Source organism: Eurytemora carolleeae, unplaced genomic scaffold, assembly GCF_000591075.1.
Source record: "Eurytemora carolleeae unplaced genomic scaffold, Eaff_2.0 scaffold54, whole genome shotgun sequence".
Classification (NCBI taxonomy): domain Eukaryota; kingdom Metazoa; phylum Arthropoda; class Copepoda; order Calanoida; family Temoridae; genus Eurytemora; species Eurytemora carolleeae.
The window spans coordinates 357,849-382,278 of NW_019396185.1; the positions used below are offsets into that span (position 1 = coordinate 357,849).

At 31.3% G+C, this 24,430-nt stretch overlaps 2 protein-coding genes across 3 annotated transcripts; both read right to left on the reverse strand.

Annotated features, from left to right (window-relative positions):
- Nucleotides 1-331: 331 nt before the first annotated feature.
- On the reverse strand, nt 332-14,214 carry LOC111697554 (LIM domain-binding protein 2-like). 2 transcript variants are annotated; one of them, XR_002764314.1, is made up of 9 exons: nt 14,151-14,214; nt 12,946-13,034; nt 12,290-12,373; nt 11,517-11,639; nt 10,994-11,071; nt 9,464-9,587; nt 1,756-1,871; nt 679-1,684; nt 332-450 (listed from the first exon to the last, which is right to left on the reverse strand). XR_002764314.1 is itself a non-coding variant. In XM_023467591.1 (8 exons), the coding sequence occupies exons 3-8, from the start codon at nt 12,323-12,325 to the stop codon at nt 1,433-1,435; spliced, it is 729 nt and encodes a 242-aa protein (XP_023323359.1). In that variant the 5' UTR covers nt 12,326-12,373; nt 12,946-13,034; nt 14,151-14,214; the 3' UTR covers nt 332-1,432. The 2 variants fall into 2 exon arrangements, 1 of the variants encoding a protein (XP_023323359.1); XM_023467591.1 differs by having other exon boundaries at nt 332-1,684.
- Nucleotides 14,190-22,420, reverse strand: LOC111697532 (collagen alpha-1(I) chain-like). Its single transcript, XM_023467558.1, has 3 exons — nt 21,935-22,420; nt 16,117-16,895; nt 14,190-14,205 (listed from the first exon to the last, which is right to left on the reverse strand). Exons 1-3 carry the CDS (start codon nt 22,418-22,420, stop codon nt 14,190-14,192), a joined length of 1,281 nt encoding a protein of 426 aa, XP_023323326.1.
- Between the last annotated feature and the right edge of the window lie 2,010 nt (nt 22,421-24,430).

Sequence of the window (24,430 nt, forward strand, 5' to 3'; positions counted from 1 at the left end):
GGGGGGGGGGGAGGGTTTCTAATGGCACAGATTGTATGAATTGATTGATCAACAGTCGATTTTAACATATAAATTTAATTTTTGTAAAAACACAGTTGTCGATAAATGATAAATTTGTTGATTATTTTGATCAAATTCCTCCTAATTACAGGCCTACATATACAAACGTACAATTACATATCTTTCAGTAAATTTACAGGGTTTATATTTTTATAGAAATAATAATTTCAAAAATTAGGATTTTTAACTGCCAAAAATACCGATTTATCAGAAAAAAAAACTTCAGAAGAAAAATGCTTTTAAAAGGCGAAAAGTCTTTAAACGGAAAAAACTAAATCACATTGTTACAGGATTGGATAATGGATATCTAAAGTAAAAAGATATTTGGCATTATTTGTGTATTTGATAAATAGATATAGATTATAGACAAGCTATAATCAGGAGAGCATACTCACAAGCAACAAGAGAATTTACTACAGTAGGTCAAATCCGCCAAATGCGTGAAATCCGACAAAAAAAGTTTCGGGGATTTCTAATGAACAAACAAGTTTTATCCTGATTCGGATTCATCCAGAAATGGAAAGCTAGCAAAAACCAAAAATCAATAGATAAAACATTAATCAATAAACGAAAAATCAAATGAAAAAATGTCTTGTACTGTAGTTAAAACTCGGGTACCAGTAGAGCGTAGTTGGTTTTATCCCCTGCTCTTGTGTTTCAAGGTTTACTTTGGTTTTAGCATTGTAATCTTCAGCCCGGAGATAGGAGAAACCATGGAGGAAGAAATTAAAGATTTTTTTTTAATCTTAGAGCCGAGGTATAGTCTTAGAAGTATATTTTGTAAAGGCGATCCTAGACCAAAAATCAAGATTTAATAACAAGATCATTTCATTCTTGATTGTTAGAACACAACAGAACTCGATACATCTAAGGATCATAAACTTCGATCTAAAGATTATCTTAGGCTGATGAATTCAGATCTCAGAATCATGTATTCCAATCTCATGATCATATATCCTGATCTCAGAATAATACAATCCGATCTCAGAATAATAATTTTCGATCGTAAATTCCGATCTCAGGATCATGAATTGATTTCCGAATCATGAATTCAGATTTTAGGATCATGAATTCAGATCTTAGGATCATAAATTCCGATCTCAGGATTGTTTATCCCGATCTCAGGATTGTTAATCCCGGTCTCAGGATTGTTAATCCCGATCTCAGGATTGTTAATCCCGATCTCAGGATCATAAATTCCGATCTCCATGGGGTTTCATATGTCCGTAGAAGAATTAATATTGATTTCTAAGAGTGAACTCGGCACTGTTCATTTTTCACTTTAACTTCAGCTTCAGGAGACTTAACCTCCTTTAAGTTTAATTCTCCTTTCTGGGATTGTATTTTCGGACTAAACTCCTGAATTAGGAGTTTATATAGAACTGGGCGGAGATCTTTTGATGTCTAGCTCTTGACTGGAGGGAGGAAGAGGCTGGACTATACTCCCCCGGGCCCAGGGAGGAGGGAGGGGTGCCCCGCCTCCATTATATGAGTCCTCAAGGGAGGGAGGGGCGTGTCCTAATGAAGGATCATATTGAGAGTTTTCTAAACGTGTGATCAGTCGTTCATCCTCCTCACCAAACTCCCCTCCCATCAGACTGGGCTCACCTACCACCATCACATCCTAGATAGATAGATAGGAATTAGATAGATAAATAGATAGATAGATAGATAGATAGATAGATAGATAGATACCTGAGAGGCTAGGGAGAAGGTAGGGCGGGGAGAAACGCCCTTCTTGGACAAGGATTGGCCTGTAGCAGCCTGGGATCCCTTGCGCTTCCGCCGCTTATTCGTCGGTTTCGTCGTTTCTATAATAAAATAAAAAATAAAATAGAAAACTTGTTTCATTTGTTTTCATATTTTTTTTATATTTTAAAGCGATTGTGTTTGTACTTTCAAGTGACATTCCATATAACCAGAATATGTTCAATTCATAGCGGTACTCTTTCAATATTTATCTTTCAAAATATTGTAGCGACAGAACGTATAGAAACCCCTAGGTATAGCAACTAGGCGTATTTTGCGGGAGAATATTTTTTATATTTTAGAAAAATTTAACTTTTTTGTAAAACATTGTAGCTTATCATTATCATTATTATTATCATTATAACGCCCCTCTATTTATGAAGAGTAACTTTTTATTTACAGAAAACTGGATTTAACTTGAATTGAAACAAACTAAATAATTTTTCTCTCACTCGGTCGATATTTAATACTTTACTTTCTATAAATATCGAAATTCTTTTCGATAAGTTAACAAAATTACAAGCTTTGCTTTCTATTTTTACGCAGTTTTCAATAGTTATATAAAGGTTTAATGCGTCTCAGAGTGTCTGTCTATCAGAAACTAAGGATTCATGTCTTTTTATATTGAGGATTTGTATTCTGTATGTCTTTAATATCCGCCATTTATTTTTTGATTTACAGTCTTTATTACTTAAAGTTTATCTGTCTTTGTAATACCAAGTTATGCGTCTTTTAATATTAATTCATGGCTTGTACGTCTTTTGATATTCAAGGCGTGTCTATATTGTCTAATATGTTTATATTGTCTAGTATGTCTATATTGTCTAGTATGTCTATATTGTCTAGTATGCCTATATTGTNTCTTTTGATATTCATGGCTTGTGCGTCTTTTGATATTCATGGCTTGTGCGTCTTTTGATATTCATGGCTTGTGTTTTTTTATATTTTGAATCCAATATGTCTTTCATAATAAAGTTTATGAGTCTTTTAATTTTTATAGTTTTTGCGTCTTTCAATATTCATAGTGTTTGCGTCTATGAATATCTATTGATTCTCCGTCTTTAATATTGCTTTAGAATATTTAACAATTTTTGTAAGCCAACAAAAAGAAAAGTTTGACCCATCACAAGTATTAAAAAATCAAAAAAAAATAGAAGAAAAAATTAAATATTAGAAAATTTATAAAATATTGGAAAATAAAAAAAATTATTTCAAACCTTTGATGGATGAGATAACCTCACTGACTGTCATTTTTTAGAAAATTATTTTGAAAATCTGTTTCAAAAAATAAAGAAATTTAAAGAAATGTTGATTATTTTAAATCTTTATTGAATTCTTAGATTAAACCTAACCTCCTATTTAACCCCATTTTATTCCCCACCTCTAGAATATGTATTCCCCACCCGGCCTAACTGAATTCCCCACCCCCTCTGTGTAATTCCCCTTTTATATTTTCAGTAGAAATTATCCGAAAGCAATCAATCAATTGATCAATTAACGCCAACTAGAAGAAGAATAACAATAAACCAGAAGGGGAAGAGAATAGTATACAATATCATCTTTAGTAAATGTAATGTAAGAAAAGCATGTCGTGCAAAATGTATAAGTCAAAAATGAAGATCATAACCGGATGTTTATATAGTATAGTAATCCTTATAATGTTTTGCCCTCAACGCGCGTGTCCTTAATTGTCAATTGTCATGAAAATAATCCTGCTCTTCGATGGGATGAAAAAGAGCCACTTCCAAAAAGACGAAATAAATTCTTTCAATAATCCCTATATATCCTTCAAATATTTGAAATATGTATCCTTTAAATATTCCCAATTTATCCTTCAAATATTCCCAATACATCCTTCAAATATTTCCAATATATCTTCAAACATACCCAATGCATCCTTCAAAAATTCCCAATATCTCCTTCAAAATTCCCAATATGTCCTTGAATTATTCCCAATTTATCCTTCAAATATTCCCAATATATTCTTCAAATATTCCCAATATATCCTTCAAAAATTCCCAATATCTCCTTCAAATATTCCCAATATATCCTAGAATCATTCCAAATATATCCTTCAAATATTTCCAATTTATACTTCAAATATTCCAAATATCTCCTTCAAATATTCCCAATATCTCCTTGAATCATTCCTAATATAACCTTCAAATATTCCCAATTTATCATTCAAATATTCCCAATATATCCTTCAAATATTCCCAATATCCTACAAATATTACCGATTTATGCTTTAAATATTCCCAATATATCCTTCAAATATTCCCAATTTATCATTCAAATATTCCCAATATCTCCTTAAAATTCCCAATTTATCCTTCAAATATTTCCAATATATCCTTCAAATTTTCCCAATTTATCCTTCAAATATTCCCAACAAATCCTGCAGATATTCCCAATATATCCTTCAAATATTCCCAATGTATCCTTAAAAATTCTCAATTTATCCTTCAAATAATCCCAATGTATCCTTCAAATATTCCCAATATATATCCTTCAAATATTGCCAATTTATCCTTCAAATATTCCCAATATATCCTTGAAAGAACTGTCGCCACAATTTTAAATGATCGTTTATTTGAAGGCTGAATTACAAGAATATTTGAAGAATTGTATGTCCGAATTACAAGTATATTTGAAGAGTTGTATGCCCGAATTACAAGTATATTTGAAGAGTTGTATGTCCGAATTACAAGTATATTTGAAGAGTTGTATGTCCGAATTACAAGTATATTTGAAGAGTTGTATGTCCGAATTACAAGTATATTTGAAGAGTTGTATGTCCGAATTACAAGTATATTTGAAGAGTTGTATGTCCGAATTACAAGTATATTTGAAGAGTTGTATGTCCGAATTACAAGTATATTTGAAGAGTTGTATGTCCGAATTACAAGTATATTTGAAGAGTTGTATGTCCGAATTACAAGTATATTTGAAGAGTTGTATGTCCGAATTACAAGTATATTTGAAGAGTTGTATGTCCGAATTACAAGTATATTTGAAGAGTTGTATGTCCGAATTACAAGTATATTTGAAGAGTTGTATGTCCGAATTACAAGTATATTTGAAGAGTTGTATGTCCGAATTACAAGTATATTTGAAGAGTTGTATGTCCGAATTACAAGTATATTTGAAGAGTTGTATGTCCGAATTACAAGTATATTTGAAGAGTTGTATGTCCGAATTACAAGTATATTTGAAGAGTTGTATGTCCGAATTACAACCATATTTGAAGAGTTGTATGTCCGAATTACAACCGAACCTTTTAAACCTTCATCAGAGCAAAAATCATTAAGATATCCTAGTTTTTCTATCTGAAAAATGCAGCAGAGAAAATGAAGAAAATTTACATATTTTAAAATAGAAAACGACAATATCTTCCTCATTGTTGCTCAGATAAAGGTTTTACATTATTTTCCATTAAAAGTCCCTTAGATTTCCCAATATCTCCTGTTGTTCTTCTGAATATCTCCGAAATTTCCCAATATCCCTGTAGTTATCTAAATTTCTCCGAAATTTCCCAATATCCCCTGTAATTCTTCTGAATATCTCCGAAATTTCCAAATATCCCCTGTAATTCTTCTTAATATCTCCGAAATTTCCCAATATCCCCTGTAATTCTTCTGAATATCTCCGAAATTTCCCAATATCCACTGTAATATTTTTAATTTCCCAATATTTCTGCCAAATTAAAAAACATTCCCTCCCGAAAAATTTGAGATAATAGTCAGTGTACAGATGAACTAATGATGAAGTCTGGGATTACACTAAAATATCTTAGATTTATAACTATACTCCAGTGGATTAATAGAGCTGATTAAACACTTATCAAGCATTCATTATTTTTCATCTTAAATTTAAGTTTAATATGTGAAAAGTATGGAGGGGGGTAGAAGAGGGATAAAAGTTTGCAGGTTTGGCGTGAAGAATATCCATCCCTGTCTAGAGATAGAGTTTCATCCTTTGAAGATTCTCGATTTCAAAATAGAAGAAGAGAAAAATAACAATTCAGGAGAAGAAACTAGTTCAGATTTATGCAAAGTTTTATCAGCATTATAAATGCATTAATTTCATTATTCATAGAAATAATTTGATAATTCAAGGATTAGTTAAACCGTGCTTAGATAATTTTTATTAGGGTTTACCTATTTTTCTTGTATTTAATAAATACATAATTCCTTGCTGTACAAATAGGAATAGCAAGGATGGGCATCTTTTTTAAGAAATATCGAAATTAATAAAGAAAAAAAAGAGAAAAAATTCAAAATTTGAAACGAAGAACTAAACTGTAGTTTTACTTTTAATCCTTTTTTCCTTAGTAAATAAACAAATTACTTTAATTTTTCTAACTTTAGTATAACTATAAGTCAGTGCTAAGATGAAAAATTAATACGAAATAAAATTCCAAAATTTGAAACAAAGAACAAAGTAACAAACTATAGTTTAACTTTATAAACAGTCCCTTTCTGATCCTTTTATCATGAGTAAATCAGCAAGATTTGTTTTAAAATATTTCGAACTTAAGATAGGCATAAATTCCAGGACAAATTTTCAAAACTAACAAAACTTTTTTTTAAAGATCGTTTCGTTTCGGAATCTTTTACATTCATACAAAACGGTGAAAGTCGTTTTTTTAATTGAAAACAGTTCAGTGCCCATCCTTAATTACAAAATTATCCGTTAAATCAATCGTATTAGTTAAATTATTTTTAATTTTCAATAATCATGGTATTTTTCAGGTAAAATTATAATTGAATGATTGGACCTAATAGTTCATCAATATTGCTCCTGATATCTTTAAATAAATAAGTATATTAATAATCAAATCAATTATATATTCTTATTAAATTGTATTTAGTGGGTTGTAGAAAACTTTTGGCTTGTTGAATCAATCTAGTCGAGATTTAAAAAAATATTTAAGGATATTGGCCTTTTAGGGGGCTTCACAAGAATCTAAAAAGTCTTTTGTAGTTAAAAACATTATTTTTAATAGTTTTCTGTTATGAAATTATACAAAATATTGACTCTGACAGAAGACATAGGTCTGACTAAACCAACATACATTTAAAATATTTATAACAATTTGAAATTTGTCAACTTTGTTAAATTTAAAAGTCGATGAGGCTTAATTCTGACTATACAATCTATATAATAAAACAAGACATTCGTATATATATATGTTGTTTATAGCCGACCAAACAGCTGGACCGATTGGTCTGAAATTTTTTGTGGCCAGGGGGTGTTATATTTTTTTGTGTTCAAAATTTGTTTTCAAATTTTTTTTCCACGAACAACGCCGGGCCCTTCAGCTAGTACAGTCTATAATACGTGTCTTAATCTAGCCAAACCTTTATAAGATCAAATCTCAACTCGGTAAACTTTCCGGTTAGAAAAATTATTTTTACTTAAAAAAAGTCTACTTTAGTACACAATATTGAAGATCACGGCAAAAGTCCCAATATATATATACAAGATTTTTTTTATGTTGAAAAAAAATGTCAATTCCTCGTTTTTATGATCTGTGTACATAAACAAATATGGTCGCCATAGATTCCATGTTTTTCTCTAGAATACTGGGAACCTTTATTGCTCTCACAGGAGTATTCCTTTCACTATATAATATAAATTTGGATATTTTATAATATTAAATATTTGGATATTTTAAAATATTAAATATTTGGACATTATTCTACTCGATGTTTGAGGAAGTGCTAGCTTGATATCCATGTATTGTTTAAAACAAAACAAAGTATCATTAATACTTGATTTAATTCCGGTTAAGTGGAGTAGATTGAGGAATCACATTTTTACATTGTACACTGTACAGTGAGACTGTGGAATGGGAAGACGCCATTTAAGCATTTTTAATGTTTTTATAATGCAAGAAGTTTCATCATGAAATCTTGAAACCCAATTAATTAAGTGAAATGGGTCATTGGATACTGTGCAATGTGTTTCATGTTTAAGGACTATAAATTGAGTCCAAAAAATCGTCTTCAATTTCACTATGCGAGATTTTAATGATTTTAAAGAAATAAAATCATAGCTGTATGCTGTATGCTGTATGCTGTGTGCTGTATGCTGTATGCTGTATGCTGCATGCTGTATGCTGCATGCTGTATGCTGTATGCTGTATGCTGTATGCTGTATGCTGTATGCTGTTTGATAAGATTGCATTGAAGCCTGAAATCTGATATGTACTGACAGACTGCTCATCATTTTTATACTTACTTAAAAAGAAGTAAAATAATTTGACTTAATCTATGGCACAAACTTTAGGATTTGGTCAGCTAGGTCAATATTTGGCACTGTACAGGGTGTCCAAATAAACATGGAAATTAATTGGCGACTTATATCTCGTCTTTGTTCCGCGTGGTATTATTACGGAAACACAAATTTTTGTAGAAGTCCAGATTAATGAGTTAGTATTAAAGACTTGGGAATTCTAAAATGTGGTTACCCATATTTGCACCTTCAAAATCTGTCCAGAATCTATTTCATTAAATAACAACGATATCTTTCAAATGTTTAATATCTTTGTCAATTTTAAAGATACAAATAAGTTAGAAAATATTTTCAAGACCTCATGAGATGTTCAGTCTTTATTAAGACAATCTTTGTATTTATCAACTTTTAATAATCAAAGACGATTTTCAAGTAATCTCATAATTCCCATGTTTATTGGGACACATGGCCTTTACACAGATATTTTTTGTACAGCGGGACTCAGAAAACTATGGATTAAATGTGTGATCTTTATTATTTCTTTTACTTGAGAAATATTGCTGAGGATTTGTAATTTTTTTACTGTTAGATCTCTAAACATGTTGAGAAGTTACAACTGTGTGTATGTTATGAATCTGGGGATCTACTCCTTTTTATGAAGACTTTTAGTGCGGTCTTTTTCATATCCCGTGGCGGTCAATAACTTGATTTAGGGATCTCACATTGGATATCGAAATCAAGCAACCAAGATATATTAACGATACTCAGAGCAATTTTTTAGAGATAGTTCTGTTTCAAATTCCAAGAAGGAATATCACCACAACATATCATAACATGAATATTCCAAGAAGGAATATCACCACAACACATTTTAACATGAATATTCCAAGAAGGAGTATCACCACAACACATTTTAACATGAATATTCCAAGAAGGAATATCACCACAACACATTTTAACATGAATATTCCAAGAAGGAATATCACCACAACATATTTTAACATGAATATTCCAAGAAGGAGTATCATCACAACATATTTTAACATGAATATTCCAAGAAAGAGTATCACCACAACATATTTTAACATGGATATTTTCAAGTTTAAAATAAAACAGATTTTTAGAGAAACTTAGTGTAATAATTGTTTTTCATTTAAAAAAAATATTTATAAACTGTATTCTAAGATATAATATTTTGTACTCTGTCTCACAAGTTCATTATTTTTGTTATTAATCTCTTCACGTCTCTTAATCTTATGATATTTTTTCTCTTTAACATTCATTTCTCATTTCTCTTTCCTCAACTTACAAAACTTTTTTAAACAAAATACAAAATTACTGATTAAAAAACAATTATTTAAGTTGAGGTTTAAGTTCGAAAAAAAAACTTTGAATTTTAAGAAAGACGACTTACCAGGGGGCGCCACCATTTTCTGCCACTTTTGAAAGAGGGTCGTCTTTAAACAGTCCCGGGGATTGAGGGCATAGGCTTTATGTCTCGACATTAGTTCCTGCATGGGTTCCAGGATAACGCACAGCTAAACAAAATCTATCATTTTTTTGGGAAAAAAATTCGTCACAAGCGGAATAAATGAAGAAACATAAAGCTGCCCAATATAATGTCCCGGCTGTGAATATAATGTCCCGGCTATGAATATTATATTCCGGTGGGTCGCGGTGTGTAATTAAAACAACAAGTTCTATTAATTATTTATTAAATAAAACACAGGAATATACACGAAGTGTCAAAAAACTACAGATATTTTTGTTTAAAGGGGCGTTCAGTCTTATTTCAAGGGACCCTCGGTTTACAGAGCTCAATGCCCTTTTCACAGCGGTACCCGATAAACCTTTATCTGATCAAAAATGTTGAAGATATCGTCGTTTTTCTAGATTAAAAACTGTTTGATTCTAACAATTTCCTCTTTTGTTTCTGTAGCAATAACCCGTAATTGAGTTGTGTGGAGAAACCACATTTAAAAATATCGACTTTTTAAAAGGGGAAACCATGGATATCTCAGTCATTCTTGATCATAAAACTTTTATGGTTACCGTAGTGAATCGAAAATGCCAATATATAAATGAAGGGTCATTTGCAATGACGTGAACAGTCCCTTTAATATACCTGAACATTACATTAGGCAGCAGTTTACAAGTCAAGAAGTATATACCAAATATTCTGACACGTGAAATATTATCAAACAGTTCACTTCAAATTCATCAACAATTCGGGAAAATATTTCACGAACATGGAAAAAAATATTTATTGTTAAATGTTCTACAAAAAGTAAAATAAGAGTACTAAACTAAAGTGTTTTCTTTTGGAGGAAAAATAAAAGTTTATCTCATTTTGTGTATTTTACTAGACTGTTGGCTTAGAAATAAATGTTGGTATTTATCTAAAGAATATTCAGTATTTTAACAAAACTTTTCAACACTCTTTACAAACTTTATTTATGATGTTAAGAAAATTTTAGGTACATTTATAACTTAAAGCAAATCTGACAACGTAAGATTAAAATTGTTTGTTAATCGTTAAAGCTATGCCAATCTTAAATTTTTTTTTCACATAAAAATACACTTTTAGGAATATAAAAATGAGAGAATAGCCTCTAACGGATTAAATGGAAATTCATAATTATTTTTGATGATAAACTTTCAATTCTTTGTAGATTTATTAGATTTTAGCTTTAAATAGTTTATGGGTGAACTTCCTTCTCTATCTATTCACAAATGTTTCAAGAAGGGACGTGTATCAATTTTTAGACAAAGAAGTCAGTCGCCATTTTAATTGTCTTTTCGTGGATTCCCTCTAGAAATTATAATCCGGAGGAAATTCTATATCTGTCTGGTCCTGATGTGGTGGACCAATTGGGCCACCAGGTTGGCCAGGGTGGCTGGGTCCGAGATCTTCAATGTTAGCTTTCATCTCCTGCATGCTTACCCTGAGGTAGTTAAGTGTTGTAGCGGTGAGTCCTTGCCGCGTTATATTCTTTGACAAGGTTTCAACCATTCCCGGCTCCTTAAAAAACAAACACAAGGGGTCAAGGAAGAAATCAAATTAATTATTTGCAATTTTTCTTTTAAAAAAAGAATTGTTTTTGCCACATACTCTAATTTTTATCTCTAATTTTTATGTCGTAGACTTTTGGTTTTTCTTTTGATATTTTAAACAATGAATTCTGTCAGAATAAAGAGTTAGTTTTAAATATTAAATGTTTACACCACCAGCTTCCAAAGATATAGGAATTAGAGTTTTTGGCAAAACCTTGATTCTTATTGAGGGAGGAAAGGACAAAATTTGAAATCGAAACTGCGTTTCCGCCAAAAGCGATCTTCGCGCAATTTTTAGAAATTACTTGTTGTAGTATTGTGCTAGCATTTGCGTTTTTTGGATTATAGAAAAAATGTTGCGGATGGCTCCCCTCCCCATCCACGTTATTTTATTTTGTGTTCCGAGTTCTCACCTGCATCGCGATAACCGAGCGAGGGACGAGCTCTCTGTGGTTTCTGATTGCAAAATGCCAAGTTCGAATTCGCATCAAATCATCGAAATTAAATTCAACAATGAGACGCCCCTCCGTATACACCTAAACAAAACAAAAACCTTTTTTATTTCATCAATTCATGAATTAAAATAAATCATGGATGTTTTTGTACAGATATTAAAAAGTGTAAAATGGAATTTTGGTTTTTGGCTGAATCAAAAAGGGAGCAAACACAGCATTTATAATTTGGCCTTCTTTAAAATAGAAATAGAAAAGCTAGGAAAAAGACCCCCTCCAGACATAAGCAAGGGCCCAAATCTGAAATATCAAATTGCAAAAAAAACTTGGTAAATTGGTAAATTGATAAATTGATAAATTGATAAATTGATAAGTCGATCAATTGATAAATTGATAAATTGATAAATTGATAAGTTGATAAATTGATAAATTGATAAGTCGATCAATTGAAAAATTGAAAAATTGATAAATCGATAAGTCGATAAATTGATAAATTAATGAATTAATAAATTGATAAATTGATAAATTGATAAATTGATACATTGATAAATTGATAAATTGATAAATTGATAAATTGATAAATTGATAAATTGATAAATTAATAAATTGATAAATTGATAAATTGATAAATTGATAAATTGATAAATTGATAAATCGATAAATCGATAAATCGATAAATTGATAAATTAATAAATTGATAAATTGATAAATTGATAAATTGATAAATTGAATACCTTTGTAAACATTGGCTTCCCATGCTGGGTAACCATAGTAGCCTGATCACAGTCCAACGATACCGTAGCAGCATGCACACTTTCCTGTATAACATGCTACATGAAAATATAATTTTTAAAGCGCTTCACGCACATATTCGATGTTTACGTTTGATTGTTACCCTATCTGCGGCATTTACGGGTTTAACATTATGAAAAATCGTAATTGTTTTAGGACAAATTTTCTTAATTCTCACCAACCATGAAACCTTCATTGGATCAATTTACAAACTTATAAAAATTCCGAAAAGATACGTGGTAGCATTTCTTGCTCTAGAAAGGAAATCAAGCGCTCTAACTTGGAAAATGAGTTTCTCATTAAACTTTGAAATATTAAGGTTGAATATCTGAGGAAAAATGATTAAAGTTTGACAATTTTCTGTAAAATGATAAAAGAATGGGTAAATGATGTTTTAAAGACAGTCTAAATAATTGTATCATGGATTAACTATATTTTGCTCGCAATCAAACTGTCCTATTAAAAATCATTTATAATCATAATGATCGGATTTGATCACTAAGGTTGAAATTTTTTTTTGACTCGATTTTTTTAATTTGATTTTTAATAATAACACGGGCAACGCCGGGCTTTTCAGATAGTTAGTAATATGACCAACCTTCGCATGTCTGAGCTCCCAGTGTAAGTCTGTAACTCCTCCCTCGAATATACTTCGGAAAAATCGAGGTATTAAAGTTCGTCCTATACCTACAAATATTATATATTAAAGTTCGTCGTATACCTACAAATATTATATATTAAAGTTCGTCCTATTCCTACAAATATTATATATTAAAGTTCGTACTATACCTACAAATATTATATATTTAAGTTCGTCCTATACCTACAAATATTATAAATTAAAGTTCGTCCTATTCCTACAAATATTTTATATTAAAGTTCGTCCTATACCTACAAATATTATATATTAAAGTTCGTAGTTCGTCCTATACCTACAAATATTATATATTAAAGTTCGTCCTATTCCTACAAATATTATATATTAAAGTTCGTCCTATTCCTACAAATAAAGTTGCAAAGCTGTAGGGATTAGAAAATTAGAGACCGAGGCAATAGTTCAGTTCCTTTTTAAATATTGTTCTTCCAAAAAGTTCATTTAGAGTTCAAGGCAAATGTTCAATTCCTTTTTGAACATTTTTTTCCTTTTAAAAAGTTACTAAGGATATATGAACTCAGAAAGGAATTGAGTCTTTGCCAAAAACTCAAATTTTCTATTCCCTATATCTTTGCAACCTGATAGTGTAAACCTTTAATATTTGAAGTTAAGATTAATTCATCTTTCTGAATTCATAGTTTGAAATATCTAGATCCATGACATTGGATTACAAAGATATTGGGATTGCAAAATCAGCGTTTGTGGCAAAGACTCGATTTCTTTAGATATCAATGCAATTGCTCAGTCCCTTTTTAAACATTCTTTTCTTTCAAAAAGTTATTAAGGATATATGAATTTTAGACACGAAAACGATAAACCCAATAATCGTCCATGTTGTTGATTTTATAGTTTTTCAAATAAATTGTAGACTGGTTTTTAATAAAAAAAATCTCTTAAAATATTTGTTTAAATGCAATTAAGAGATCAATGTTCTGTTTAAAAATATTTTCACCATTTTAAGAACTTTTTTATGGCTTATGTTGTTTTTCGTTTAGAATATAATTAAATAATGAAAATTTAATTCCGCCCAATCGATAATACAATATAAACGGTTTAACTGCAAAGTTTGGAACAAGTTTTAAAATATAATTTTATAAAAGTGATTGAAAATATATTAATCGATTCGAATTGGTAGAATATGAACTTACAATATCGTTTGGGTCCATCTTCTAGACAGAACGTGAGGGTTAATTGAGCTTCATCCTAAAATAATAATAATAATAATAATAATAATAATAATAATAATAATAATAATAATAATAATAATAATAATAATAATAATAATAATAATAATAATAATAATAATAATAATAATAATAATAATAATAATAATAATAATAATAATAATAATAATAATAATAATAATAATAATAATAATAATAATAATAATAATAATAATAATAATAATAATAATAATAATAATAATAATAATAATAATAATAATAATAATAATAATAATAATAATAATAATAATAATAATAATAATAATAATAATAATAATAATAATAATAATAATAATAATAATAATAATAATAATAATAATAATAATAATAATAATAATAATAATAATAATAATAATAATAATAATAATAATAATAATAATAATAATAATAATAATAATAATAATAATAATAATAATAATAATAATAATAATAATAATAATAATAATAATAATAATAATAATAATAATAATAATAATAATAATAATAATAATAATAATNATTATTGGAGGGATCAGTCTATCGTTGATGATTAGACAAAGGTTTAAAGGGAACTATTATTGGAGGGATCAGTCTATCGTTGATGATTAGACAAAGGTTTAAAGGGAAACATTACTGGAGGGATCAGTCTATCGTTGATGATTAGACAAAGGTTTAAAGGGAACTATTATTGCCGGCTCACTTTAAATTAAGCCTTGAGTCTAATAGTTATAGTTGCTACAAAGCATCCTATATCATATTGGATTAACTTTAATTAATCTAACTGAATAGATTTAACATTTTAACCAATCATTCCCTTCACGTTGGAAAATATTACAAGATGATGTTAAACGATTCAATTTCAAAGAGTTTTAAATACACCATCTTTTCATTTGAATTTCAATCTATAGCAGAAAAAATGAGAAAACAAGCGTTAAAAAAATATTTTTTAATTTTTTGTTTCTTAACTTTTGTACTATGTCTAAAACAAAGTATTTAGAAACACGTTTTTTGCTGTTTGAAAATTATCATTTATATAATATTCGTGCTTTGAAATAAATGACGGGAAAAATAATAATAATGATAAAAAGAAGTCTAAGAATAAGAGGAGGCTAATAACCAGTTTCAATGACAGTTAATGAGGCTGAAGCACAAAGAAAGAAGGTTCCAGGACAAAGAAAGAAGGTTACAGGACAAAGAAAGAAGGTTACAGGACAAAGAAAGAAAGTTCCAGGACAAAGAAAGTAGGTAACAGGACAAAGAGAAAAGGTTACAGGACAAAGAAAGAAGGTTACAGAACAATAAAATTAGGTAACAGGACAAAGAAAGAAGGTTACAGAACAAAGAAAGAAGGTTACAGGGCAAAGAAAGAAGGTTACAGGACAAAGAAAGAAGGTTACAAGACAAAGAAAGTAGGTAACAGGGCAAAGAAAGAAGGTTACAGGACAAAGAAAGAAGGTTACAACTTACAGGACAAAGAAAGAAGGTTACAGGACAAAGAAAGAAGGTTACAGGACAAAGAAAAAAGGTTACAGGACAAAGAAAGAAGGTTACAGGACAGAGGAAGAAGGTTGCGGGAAAAAAGAAATAAGGTCACAAGGCAATGAAAAAAGGTTACAGGACAAAGAAAGAAGGTTACAGGACAAAGAGAGGTTAAAAAAACAACGAAAAAAGAAAAAAGGTATCAGAACAAAGAAAAAAGAAAGAAGGTTAAAGAACAAAGAAAAAATAAAAGTTCATGAGGGCAAAAAGATAGTTTAAGGATAAAAAGGATTTCAGAAAAAAATTAAGAAGATTTTTATCCTAATTACAATTACAATCATATTATACAAAACAAGATTTACAAGTTTAAAATACAATTTTCGACAACTTTGCATTAGATGGATGATAATTAGACCTTTAAAGCGTGACTGACCTGTCCATAAAGTGAGGTGGACCATGTGGTCCCATAGGTCCATGAGGCCCCATGGGTCCATGTGGAGGCCCGAATCCTGGACCATGCGGGGGTCCGAACCCGTGTGGTCCAGGAGGTCCAAGGAACTGGTGATGGGGTCCGGGTGGTCCACAATGTGGTGGTGGACCGTTAGGTCCCGGTCCACATGGACCGTTAGGTCCAGGACCAAAGGGGAAAGGTGGTCCCGAGGACCCAGGTCGAGGCGGTGACTGGCCTCGAAAATGACTAGAAGGAGGAGGTCCACAATTAGAGGGAGAATTTGGCACACCTGGTCCACAAGGACCCAGTCCATTAAACTGCGGCCCACCAGGACCAAAGGGAGGTCCCGACATTGGACCACAATTAGAGCTTGGAGGAGGTAGAAAATTTGAAGGTCCACAATTGTTCATAGGACCACAGGAGGAGATGGGGGCTGGTCCATTAGGTCCCATGATACATGGACCTGGTGTACTGGACCCGGAACCTGCAGACGGACTAGGTACAAACCCGTGTGGACCAGATCCTGGACCACAGGGAACAAGGGGAGGAGGTGGTCCGCCTCCGCCGTGTCCTGATGTGTTTGGTGGGCCGGGTGATGGCCCATGATAGTTTTGAGGGAACCCAGGGGTTCCAGGGCCCGGCAGGGTGGGGGTGCCAGGGCCCCCCGAGGGGGTGAACCCTGAGCTAAGGGACACCGTAGGCTCCCGGTACAGTTGCCCCTTCCAGGCTGCCACAGGCTCAGCTTCCAGTGTGGCAGTCACCTGGTAATAATAATAATATTATTGGAGGGATCAGTCTATCGTTGATGATTAGACAAAGACGAGGTTTTATAAAACTGTTTTATAAATAGGGTCAATTTATTTTTGTTTTCCTACCCCTCCCCCCATCCCCCCAACTAAATTCCTGGGTTTAATACAACTTTAGCTATACACTAATACACCATATTGATTATATAATAAGTATTGCAGGTCTAGATTGCTACTTAACTTATGATACAAATAAAAAAAACTTTTCATTACATAAGAAAATCTCAGCAGCAAGGCTTCTAAAAACTGTCCAGAATAAGAAATTTTAAATTGAAAACCTTTTTGTAATCAGATTCTTTTGCAAGCACATTTACCAAACTGAAGAAGCTATAATTCTCTCCTATCAATAGATATAAGATACCTGAGAAAAAGTGAACTATACATTTGAAACTATATACTTTAAAACACACAAATTCCACATTCAATTGTGTAAGCCTATCCGATACACCAGGAAAAGGATATTTTAGGGGGGGGGGAAGGATTAAATTCCGAGAGAGACCCCCCCCCCGCCCGCCCCCTCCCCTTTGATTGAATGACGTCAGAGGTATAAGATCGATATTGTAGACTCTATCCCCAGCTTTACTTTACCAGATAAACTTAAACATTTCACATCCCGAGAAGCCTACAGTGAGAACCAGAAAACTGTACTATTCTCCTCGTCTTCTCTTTTCAATTATAAAATATCGCAAGATTTTTGCAAGAATACCACAAACTCAAAAACCAAATATTCAATTTGAGGAAAACCTCAAAAAAGTATACGCTAAACAGTTAAGGCTGCAAGCTTTTACAAACAAATTAAAACATTTTTTCACCTATTTTCTTCATCTCCCAAACATACGTCTTTCATTCTTCCTTTTTCTTCTTTCCTTCCTTATCCATTCTTCCTTTTTAACTCTTTCATTTTTCCTTCTTTCCTCTTTATTACTTTGTCCTTTCCTCTTTTATTCATCCTTATTTCCTCCTTCTTTTTTCCTTTTTTATTCTTTCTTCTTCCCTCCTTCTTTTTTTCATTCTTTCTCCTTCCTTCTTCCATTTTCCCTTTTCATTTTTCCATCTTCATCCTTCTTTTTCATTCTTCCCTCTTTCCTCCTACATTCTTTCGTCTTTCTACTTCTTTTTTCGCTTTATCGTTTTTCATATTCTTTCTTTTATTTTCCTTTTTCCTCTTTCATTCATCTTTCTTCATTTCTTCGTAGTTATCTTTTTTTTATTTTTTCCCCTTTTCCTCCATCTTTTTCCCCCGTCTTTCCTTTTTAATTCTTCTTACTTCCTTCCTTCTTTCCTCTTCCATTCTTCCTTCTTTTTCTATCATCCTTCCTTCTTTAACCTTTCTTTCTTCTTTCCTTTTTCTTCCCCTTTCCTTTTTCTTCCTTCTTTTCTATTTTTTCCTTCTTTACTCTTTCATTCTTTCTTTCTACTTTCCTCTTTCTTTCTCCTTTTCTATTTCTTCCTCATTTCTCCTCTTAACTCCTTCTTAACTCTTTCTTCCTTCTTTCCTAATTCTTCCTTCTTTCCTCTTTTTTTCTTCTTTCCTCTTTCTTCCTTCTTTACTTTTTCTTTCTTCTTCCCTCTTTCTTCCTACTTTCCTCTTTCTTCCTTCTTTACTCTTTCTTTTTTTCTTTACTCTTTAATACAATACTTAGCTTAGCATTTTTTTTTCTTTGGGGGGGGGGGGGGAATAATCAAGTGAGTGCGCGCGCCAACCTCCCCCCCCCCCAGGAATTGTATACGAAGAATTTTGTCATTTTTATGTCAAACCCCTGACAAGCTGGGGGTGGGAAATGTGCTACCAAATTTTGGATTTTTATATATTCTATAGAACATCCTTCATTTTTGGATTTCTCTGACTAGGTACGTATTCCATAATTCCATGCTTCATAAAATCCGACTGCCTGTCTGTTGATATTCATAACAGCTGAACCGATCAGGTCACTAACATGACCCTAGGGACGCTTTATGCACAATCATAATAAAAAATGTTGCCCGGAAAAAATGTTGACATTTGTTATTTTTGAAAATGTAACGATTTGAGTAAACAAATAATCCGCGAAAAAAGCGCCATAAAAGCCTAATCTCTGTAAATTTGTTGTACTCTCTCTTTTCCTATATTTTTTTATTTTCAATATCTGTGATCTATTTTGATCTTTTTGTCTGTTTATTCAATTGATCAGTTCATCACTTGTTATTGTAAACGGAATCTTAACGGAATTTCAACAAAGTCTGAACGGTATATACGAAAATTCTCAACGGAATCTAAGTAGAATCTCAACGGAATTTGAAAAGAATATCAAAAGAATCTCAAAAGAACCTCAACGGAATCTTACGGTATCTCAAAGAATCTCAAAGAAATCTCAACGAAATATGAACGGAACTCAACGGAATATAAACGATTCATCTCAATGGAATTTGAATGGAATCTCAGTGGATTTTGTTTTCGGAGAAATATCATCCTCTGTCATGCTGTGATTTAAAAAAAAATTTTTAAATGAATATGATGCTAACATAAGGGGCTTTTATTGGCATTTTTACATTACAAAATCTCGTGCGTTTTTGCTTTCATAAATATGTTAATTTGAATGGACCTATAACCCCCCTAGGGGTCCCTATTCATATACCCCCTGGTGGTCCCTATTCAACGTATTCATGTTTATATATATAATATATATGTCCCTATTCATATGTCTATGTGTTCCATATAATATTTGATTTAGGGCAAGGGGTGTTTTCTATTTGATATTCTACACAGGGTGTCAAAAATAAAAATTGTTTTGTTTCACATATTTTTTAAATTAATTATGTTTATAAAATGCTAACCTTTCCCTTATCTCTTTAAAGAGCCAGTCAACGTTATTCAAAGGGTTTTACTATTAAAGAATGCCCCTTTAAACCTTTAACGACGGTGTTTAACAATTTTCTGATTTTATATCTTTGCAACCCAATATTGTAGACCCCAGATATGACAGACTATAAATTCTGTTAGTTCAAATAAGCATAGTTTAAAGTATCAAAGATTTTTGTCATCAGAGTCCGAGTTTAATGATTTTGAGCCGCGTCTTAAATCCGCCAAAACCCGGTTTCAATTGAGCGCCGGCTTAAATCTTGAAACATTGAATACAATTTTAAGTGGAACCAACCAAATTTGAGCCGCGGCTTAAATTACAGCTGCGGCTCAAATTCTTAAAATTCTGCCTCAGGTTAGAAAATCAGAGTTTGATTCAATTCTTTGCGACCATTTCTTGCTTGAAGACCAAGAAATCTCTGTTATATTAGAAATCCATAATTACTCAAACTTCTATCAGGAATTTTGTTCCGATCAGTTTTCATATTTCCGTGACACACATTTAGATAGATACTGTTTGATTTATTAATGTACAAGCTTGCAGCAAACATATGTTAATTTACAGATCACTAGATAACAATCTCAGATAGAAAAAATAAATTGTAAAACTAAAAGTATAAAATTAAAATAAAGGAACTAAAACATTGTGTTGTATCATATTTCTATTAAATATAAACCATTTCAATATTATTACATCATATTTGTTATTGCTATGTAAAATACCATTCAACGTTTACAAATGTTTTTAACCCAATAAAAAGTTTTAATTTTAAAATTCACAAACTTGACACACCTAGCTATAAATCTATTTTTAAAGGGGAGTGAAATTAATTATTTAAATATTGAGGATCTAGGAGCTGGGAAGGTATGGAAAATTATTTTTATGCTGAAAGGAATTGAGTTTTTGCCACAAACTCAAATTTTCTGATACCAATATCTTTGCGACCTGATGGTGTAAACCTTTGACATGGGGTTGTTAAAATATAAGGATTGAAATTAGAGTTTGTGGCAGAGACTCAATTCCTTTGGTCTGCCAATTAGAGATTATGGAAAATTAATCTCTCATTTTTCATCACTTGGTGCTTAGAACAATAAGTTCTTTATGTTAATTAGGCAAAAATTGGTGATTTTACGTACTACATAACATACTTATCATTTAGTTATTACTTTATAATTATTCTTTATATTTTGAGATTTGGATCCACTTGTGAATTATGGTTCATATATTTCCATTTGGTGATATTATGCCATTTGGATCCACATTTGGATTATGGTTCATATATTGTGATTTGGATCCAAATGTGGATTATGTTTTATTTTTGTCATTTGGTTCGCCATGCGGAATATAGTTGATAATTTGCCATTTGGTTCTACATGTGAATTATGGTTGATAATTTGTTATTTGGTTCCACATGTGGATTATGGTTTTTATTTTGTCATTTGGATCCACATGTGGATTATGGTTTATATTTTGTCATTTGGTTTCACATGTGGATTATGGTTTATATTGTGTCATTTGGTTCCGCCTTTGGATTATGGTTCATATATTGTGATTTGGATCCACATGTGGATTATGGTTGGTATTTTTCCACTTGGAGCCCACATGTGGATTGTGGTTGATATTGTGCCATTTGGATCCGCATGCGGATTATGGTTTATATTTTTCCCTTTGGATCCACATACGGAGTATAGTTAATAATTTGCCATTTGGATCCACATGTTGCATTATGGTTTATATTTTGCTATTTGGATCCACATGAGGATTTCGGTCCATAATATTGTGGATCCAATGGAACCGAATCCAAAGCAATGTTAATATGAAATTAGGAGGTAAGATGAGGTATATTAGTGTTGTGTGTATGTGACTGACTTATTCATCATTTTGACGAAATATTTGGGAATATATTCAAGGAATGCAGGAGATGTCATGCTGGGCTCTCTACCTTTACCAATACGTTCATCTTATTAACCCATCTCTACATATGTGTACCATCCCAAAACCTTTACCACGATATATTTCTCTCCCAAAACCTTTCCCAATGTACATTTTTTTCCCAAAACCTGTCCTTCCATATTTTTCTCCCAAAATCTCTTCCACTATATATTTCTTTCCAAAAACCTGTCCCACCATATATTTCTCTCCCAAAACTTTTACCATTGTATATTTCTTTCCCAAAACCTGTCCCTCCATATATTTATCTCCCAAAACCTGTCCCTGCATATATTTCTTTCCCAAAACCTGTCCCACCATAAATTTTTCTCCCAAAACCTGTCCCACTATATATTTCTTTCCCAAAACCTGTCCCACTATATATTTCTCTCCCAAAACCTGTCCCACCATATATTTCTTTCCCAAAACCTGTCCCACTATATATTTCTTTCCCGAAACCTTTCCCACCATATATTTCTCTCCGAAAATCTGTCCCACCATATATTTCTCTCCCAAAACCTGTCCCACCATATATTTCTTTCCCAAAACCTGTCCCACCATATATTTCTCTCCCAAAACCTGTCCCACCATATATTTCTTTCCCAAAACCTGTCCTTCCATATATTTCTCTCCCAAAACCTGTCCCACCATATATTTCTCTCCCAAAACCTGTCCCTGCATATATTTCTTTCCCAAAACCTGTCCCACCATATATTTTTCTCCCAAAACCTGTCCCACTATATATTTCTTTCCCAAAACCTGTCCCACTATATATTTCTCTCCCAAAACCTATCCCACCATATATTTCTTTCCCAAAACCTGTCCCACTATATATTTCTTTCCCAAAACCTTTCCCACCATATATTTCTCTCCCAAAATCTGTCCCACCATATATTTCTTTCCCAAAACCTGTCCCACCATCTATTTATTTCCCAAAACCTGTCCCACTATATATTTCTTTCCCAAAACCTTTCCCACCATATATTTCTATCCCAAAACCTATCCCAACATATATTTCTTTCCCAAAACCGTTCCCACCACCATATATTTCTCTCCCAAAAGCTTTCCCCGTATATATTTCTTTCCCAAAACCTTTCCCACCCTATGTTTCTTTCCTTAATCTACTAATTTTTTCTGAAGTTAAGAATATAAAAATAAATCCTTATTATTCTTTTTCGAAAACCAAAACTAAAGCTATATCCTTCTTCCTAAAACCATATCCTTCTTCCTAAAACCATATCCTTCTTCCTAAAACCATATCCTTCTTCCTAAAACCATATCCTTCTTCCTAAAACCATATCCTTCTTTCTAAAACCATATCCTTCTTCCTAATACCATTTCCTTCTTCTTAAAACCATATCCTTCTTCCTAAAAACATATTCTTCTTCCTAAAACCATATCCTTCTTCCTAAAAATCTTTCCTTACTCTTAATCTATCGTTCATTCCTAATCATATTTTGTATTCTGAAATATTTTTAATTATTCAAAAATTTTACCCTTTCCCTTCCAATAATCATAAAATATTGTTCATCAATACTCTTTTTAGAAATGCTCTTTATATCATTTATCAATTCCTTATTTAATAAATATACTTGGCTTGCTATACCTCATGCAAAAATTTGTCAAAAAAGTCTTTTTTATTTCAAATTTTTCTTAAAATAATTCACTAATCTTTTTGGAAATAGTAAAATGTTTTATAATTGGGAATATATGTTTGTATGTATTACTAGGCTTTTAGTCAATCTTATACTTCTGTTCAATTGCGAACATGTTCTCCTTAAATACATTGTTAAACAAAAAATTTGCGGACTTTATAACAAAAAAATTTCGTGGATTCTCAAAATTTTCAAAAATCGAATTTTGATAGAGGGAAATTTTTGAAAATTAGATCATCCACAAACCTTCTCTGGGGTCACACGAGGCCCCACAAAAATTTGGGCCGAACAGTTTAGCCGTTTTGACGTTTATTGGATACAAACAGACAGATAAGCAAATATATATATATATATAGATGTGTAAAAGAAATGTCAACGAAAATTTAAAAAGGGAAATGAGGAAATTAGACGAGCAAAGAATGGTAAAACAGAAAAAAAACATATAGAGGCAAAAAAAAATAAATGAAATCGATATATTTGGTAACAATTAAGCATTCATATTTTGCAAATAGTAACGCAAAGTTATTTATTAAAAACTTAATTATTAGATTATTAATTATCAAACTTAATTTTAAATTCTGTGTGTGTCTAATAAACGTAACATTATAATATATATATATATAATTTCATCTTTCATCAACTGTAACAGAAATAAATTCAAACACAATAAAAAAATTTTAACATAATCGTATTATGAGATGATTCATATTTATAAAACCAAATCTCGATAATCTAAATAATAAAATAAACAAAAACGCTAATAATACTTAACATATATAATTTTTTAGAAAAACTTACCGTGAGTAATTATTTTTAATTTTTTAAATTAAAATTTATCTCATATTTAAATAACTTATATCACAGTTATATCATATTTCTTATCACACCGGTCATTACAAAATAATCACCAAAGTTTGTGTACGAATTCACTAAATGTATGCAATATACTCCCCACCATGTAAAGTCCTGTTCAGTACTGTTTAATGGTTATGCTAAATGGTTATGGTATGGTTTGGTGTGGACTGGTACCGACCCGTCTGTTTGGGCATGTTGCAACTATTATAAT